The sequence below is a fragment of the Mastigoproctus giganteus genome, chromosome 1 (assembly GCF_048544385.1).
Source record: "Mastigoproctus giganteus isolate SK-2022 chromosome 1, ASM4854438v1, whole genome shotgun sequence".
Classification (NCBI taxonomy): Eukaryota; Metazoa; Arthropoda; class Arachnida; order Uropygi; family Thelyphonidae; genus Mastigoproctus; species Mastigoproctus giganteus.
The window spans coordinates 136,319,574-136,325,573 of record NC_143575.1 but is presented as its reverse complement, the minus strand read 5'-3'; the positions used below and the strand labels follow the sequence as shown (position 1 = coordinate 136,325,573).

At 34.7% G+C, this 6,000-nt stretch overlaps 1 protein-coding gene across 2 annotated transcripts in view; it reads left to right on the top strand.

Annotated features, from left to right (window-relative positions):
• The first annotated feature begins 1,425 nt into the window (after positions 1-1,425).
• Col4a1 (Collagen type IV alpha 1) overlaps positions 1,426-6,000 on the top strand; it is a 1,206,096-nt gene continuing 1,201,521 nt past the window's right edge. For both annotated transcript variants that reach the window (XM_090374514.1, XM_090374509.1), the window contains exons 1-2: positions 1,426-1,706; positions 1,854-1,902. In XM_090374514.1, coding sequence (XP_090230640.1) covers positions 1,612-1,706; positions 1,854-1,902 — 144 coding nt within the window. In that variant the 5' untranslated portion in view covers positions 1,426-1,611. The remainder of the gene's footprint in view (positions 1,707-1,853; positions 1,903-6,000) is intronic.

Sequence of the window (6,000 nt, the reverse complement as noted above, 5' to 3'; positions counted from 1 at the left end):
AAGTCAATAATAAATACCTCTTGGATGCCCATTTTATTTATAAGAAATAGAGTACCATGTAAAATTTTGTTAAACCACACATTCCGATATTCAGCAGTACGGCAAAACTCGTAATTTAATTGTCATGTTCTAATACAACAATTTTAGTTTTCTTTTCGCTCAAAATTCAAATTTAATGCAAGAAAAATGTAATGTTACTTTGTTGTTGTAGAGTTTTAGGTGTGTCAGCAACTATTGCGCCGTACATATTAAGTCTGTAAATTGCGTATGTTCTGTGGTTAATTTGCTGTTTGCTGACCGAAAACAGGAGTTTCCGTGAGAAAAATAAAACTATGCCACCCGCCTCTGTGACTGACTAACTTAGCCACGATGTGAAAAAGGGAGATAAAAGTTCCTGGCGTCATTGACGGGATTTGAACTTTTTCACCCAGTGTGAGGAGGAGGGTGATTATACTAACTATGCTGTCCAAGCGTTATGTTACTTGCCTGTAAGTTTTAATACATATAATTACACAAATTTATTAGGATAATAAAATCATCAATGCAATGAGTTGAGTGAAGTAAGGGAAAATTGCTTATTTTTAAATTTATTTTTATAAACTTCATTATACAATGCACAAACATAACAATTGGCAAACTTATTGCCTCAAGGGCAATGTCTTCCAGCTAATCTCTCTCTCTCTCTCTCTCTTAGGGTAACTTAGGAATTTTTTTTTTTTTTTGGCTGGTGCTGCATAAGCCTCAGGCTTCCTTGCACCATATAGCTAATAATACTAATAATACTAATACTAATGTCCTGTTGTTCCAGCCCTGTGTAGCGTAGTTTGTATAATCATCGCCCTGCCCACACCGCGTAGAAAAGACCTGAGTTCGAAACCCGGTAATGGCGCAAGGAATTTTTATGAGCCTTTTTCCAATGTGGTTGAGTTAGTCGGTTTCGCTCAAGGGTAACATGATTTTTTCTTCCAGAAACTTGTTTTTTTTTGTCCTGTAAACAGAAAATCGATCACAGAACACACAGTTTACAGACATATTATAAATGGCGCAATATGGCCTAATGCCGATTCGCCTAACACCTCTAATAATAACAACAACAACATGATTCCTGTCCTGTTATCTAATTAAATCGATGTTTCCAGTTGAGACAACATATGCCATTAACAGTGCCTGAGAATGTCCACAAAGTATTGCAATTTTTAGTTCACATGATATGGTTGATTCTACGTTCGCTTTATCATCCTTGTTTTCCTAGTTATCAGCGCGGCTAAGAAGGCTGTATACCTCAAGAGCATTCTCTGTAGTCCATTAACAGTTTCCATTACTTTTGCTCGTAGCTGACGCGCCTTGAGTATCACGTGACTAAAGCTCCGCCCATGGGCTTGATCTTCGGAAAGTGCTTGAATTTGCTTCCTGAGTTGTGGTGGATTGCTGAACGTTCGAGTGAGCAGATGAACGCGGACGGTTAGCTTAAGCCAAAAGCTATCATTTCTTCAAATTTTGTTAAATATCTATTTGTGCTGTTTGTGATAATAACAAGCCGCCGCAGATTAAAGTTTCTCCATGGTGTCAAAACACAATATTTGAGGGACGTTGTATGTCATAAGGGACAGCATGTCTTGTAGCCCACACATCCCAAGAAAACGGAGCTCATCTTGGGAGGAAAGACCTTTTAAATGGACGTTATATTCTAGTGTTTTACAACTGTGGTAAGTATTTATGGAAAGTTATAACGGACTATTTATAACATATCAGCACGTATCTACATACTTAATAAATCAAAATCAGTCTTAAGATTTCGAATTAAATATGTTTGTATTTCTAAAACTAATTCACAATATCGTGTTTCTTTACAGTGCCGTATATACTATAATTTTTCTAGTGGGTGTTCCTACTGCAGATGCGGTAAGTTGTTGCATTTTACTAACAGTCGTCTGCTACATTATTGTAGCCTCTTTTGAGGTGCCTAACATTTCGAAACTTTTCAAACAGGGAAGGGCTTGCTTTTTATTTTGTTTATTACTTCTTTATATGACATTTAACCAGTGTTGTTTAAGTGTCAATTCATTTCAAACATTGATGATGAAGAAAGAAACTTTTAAGTCATATTTTGAAAATTGCTTTTGGACACGGAGTGAATCATTAATGATCGAGCAGTTATGGCAGGTATAGGTGCGAGGCGCTCTCTAACCCCACAGATTTTAGAACGCTGTTATAGGCAAAGGCCACAAGGGTACCGGTGTTTATTGCTCGTGAAAGAGATTTTATTGTTATTATTATTTTATTTATTTTTTTTATGAATAACAAATATATCAGTCGGTTTATTTTTTTTTGAAGTGACACATATTACAAGCGTGTTTCGCTCAGTTTATCACTACATGCAAGCAAAAATGCTTGTTTTATATTTTATATGTAATTACAGCCTCTAATCATGAATGAGAAAATGATGATTTTTAGATTTTATATATATATAACCTATATATATATAAAATCGGTTGTAACGGTTGTATATATATATATATAACGGTTGTATATATATATATATATATACAACCGTTAAGAAGCAAAATAAGCAGAAAAGGAAAATAACAAAAGTTATCGTATGTCTAATTCTTCAAAACGCGCAGTGCAGTAGTAAAGGAAGGAAAAGGATAAAAATAATGTGAGGTTTGTAAAATAGATAGTGAATAGATAGTGTCTGTGAAAATGGAATGAAAAGTACACATCGTGCCTGAACTAAGAGAAGTTTAAGGGATAGTCGAAAGTGGAAGTAGTGGTTAAACAGGTAAAAGAATTTGAAAAACCTAGTACAGAAATGAACTGGGACTGAGGAAGCAAAAAAAAAAAAAAAAAATATATATATATATATATATATATAATAATAATAATAAAAAAATAAATAAATAGCACTATATTCAGATATGGGAGGGCAATTTTAGCAAGATGTGGAGTCAGGGGAGGGCAAAATTTCCCAACGATATCTGATATAGTGCTATTTATTTATTTCTTTGTTTTTTATTATTATTTTATTTTATTTTTTGCCTCCTCAGTCCCAGTTCGTTTCTGTACTAGGTTTTTCAATTTCTTTCACCTGTTTAACCATTACTTCACTTCCACTTTCGACTATCCCTTAAACTTCTCTTAGTTCAGGTACCATGTGTACTTTTTATTTTCACAGACACTTTATCTATTTTACAAACCTCACACACACACACACACACATATATATAATGAAAAGAACTGCAACATGTTTTAACTGTTTAATTTTAATGATTATTCTGTGTGATGTTATGCTTGGACTTTTTTTACCAAACGTGTTTGAACAATAATACAATTAATGCTAGTTAAATAATGGGGAAAGTATTTAACTGAAAAACTTGAATATAAAAACAAAAACGACAGTGTTACATTACGCTTGTTGGCGCGATGACATAAAATGTGTTAAATGTACGCGATAATTTGTTGATGTTGTTACAACAATAAAACGCCCAACCCAAATAACATCAATAAAATATGCTGTAGGGCTGCGTTTATACATGTGAAACTGAAGCGGATCCGCCAGTACTTAATTCACCACACAACCAATGAAATTAATGAGGTGTGAAGATTCTTTAATTTAATTGGTTGGTTGGTTGGGTGATTAAGTATTACTATATAGCTTAAATATCGATTGTGTGAACGCAGCATTATTGTTCAAGTTTTCAGTCCCCCCCCGCAATATTATATATTTATATAGTTCTCAGGGGTGTTTACTGTGGTAATCTAAATGCCTTGTGCATTTAGTTATTTTTAAATATTAATGTGGAGCATGTTAGTTTCTGGAAGTGGAAAGCATGTCGCATGCCACTCTTTTAGGAAATGATGTGGACAACATTCATCAGGTGCAAGAAAATTCCCACAGTCGGGATTTTTTGCAACACTACTGGCAGTTCCGAGTTCCTTATTTATTTCTATGTTCTAGCTAGTCATTTTGTTTGAGTTAGTTTTTATCACATTACTTAATTTACTTTTATAAACTAGCATAAAGTTATCGTTTTTATTATTAAAAGTAACTTTTAAAATGTAGTCAAGAGGTTAGCTTTAAACTTTATTGAAGATTATCGCTACTACCCTAAATATGATAAAAAAAATTGCAAAAAGTAGTAATAATAATTAAAAATGAGTAATGAAATGATGCTACCATTAGCACCCGAGGGTAAAGTGCCTGCCTGGCAACCTAAAGGTCGCGGGTTCGATTCCCACCTCGGGCTTGGATTAAAGTACTGCAAAAACCTTAGGAGGTGCATTATGGCACCAACAATTCCAAAAAAAAAAAAAAATAAATAATTAGCACCTGAATACTTTTTCCAAAACTATAAATTATATTATAGTTTGTATAATATAAAAACATACATTATAAAATATATATTTATATAAAATATTTAAAATATATTTTATATTTATTTTTATACATATTTTTTATTTTAAATATTTTTATATAATATAAAATATATATACAACAGACTCCCAGTTAACTGGCACCCATGGGGATTGGTAGATGCTGGATAACTGTAGTTTCTGGTTGCTTGAGAGTTAGTATTAAAAAAATACTTGACTATTATACTAAGCCCAATACTGTTACCCAATATTGTTACCAATGATGTTACCAACAGCAAATTCAAAATGGGAAGCATTTAAGGAACTAATCTTGGAAGCTACCAGGCTTTACATACCAACCAAGAAATATTGTTCAAGGTTCAGGCCTAAATTGTTGTCAGATGAACTAATGAGACATATGGCAGAGAAGAAAAGTGCATGGGATACATACAAATTAATGGGTGACATGGAAGCCTATGATAGATATAAGTTGGTCTGTAACCAAGTCACAAAGGAGATTAGGCAGGCAAAGGCAGATTATGAGAAATCCTTGGCAAAGGATGCAAAGAAAAACAGAAAAGAGTTCTTTAACTATTTAAACTCAAGAAGGAAAGGGATGAATCAGATTGGTCCACTGGTTGTTGATGGTTCAACAGTTGAGGATCCTGCTCAGGTGGCTAACAATCTAAACGAGTATTTTGCATCTACATTCACACATGAGGAGTTATTCAGGAAGAGGAATGTCGTAGGTGAAGTAAATATTGGCAGTGAGCTAGATGATTTTCTAATAACTGAGAGGAAAGTGGAGGAGAAATTGTTGAGGATAAACATAAAAAAGGCACCTGGGGTGGATGGGATCTATCCAGTTATATTAAAGGAGGCAGCAAAGGAAGTAAGCAAACCCCTAGCCATAATTATCAGAGCTTCTTTGGACTCAGGGGAGGTACCCATAGACTGGAGATGTGCAAATGTAACCCCAATTCACAAAGGAGGATCAAAGGGCAACCCAAGTAATTATAGACCTGTTAGTTTAACTTCGGTTCCAGGAAAATTAATGGAGGCACTGGTTAAAGAAGCACTGCAGGATCATCTGGACAAGAATTCAGTTATAGCTCAGACACAGCATGGTTTTGTTAAGGGCAGGTCTTGTCTGACCAATTTGATTGGATACTATGATGTAGTCACAAAAGAACTGGATGCAGGGAATAACTTTGATATTATATATATATATATATTGGGATCTTAGAAAGGCTGTTGATACTGTTGCGCATGGAAGACTGCTGCACAAATTGGAGCAGTGTGGCATTGAAGGCAAATTGCTGCTATGGATAAAGGGATGGTTGAGTGGCAGAAGACAGAGAGTGGTAATCAATGGACACTGCTCAACGTGGACTAATGTTATTAGTGGAGTTCCTCAGGGTTCAGTGTTGGATCCGTTGTTGTTTTCTGTATTTATAAATGATATAGATGATGGTATATGAAGCTTAATGTCCAAGTTTGCAGATGATACAAAGGTTGGCAGGGTTGTTAAGGACACTACTGATGCTATGCTGCTGCAACAGGATCTGGAAAGGTTGAGCAGATGGGCTGAGAGGTGGCAAATGAAGTTTAACCTTGACAAATGTAAAGTACTACATATGGGAAACA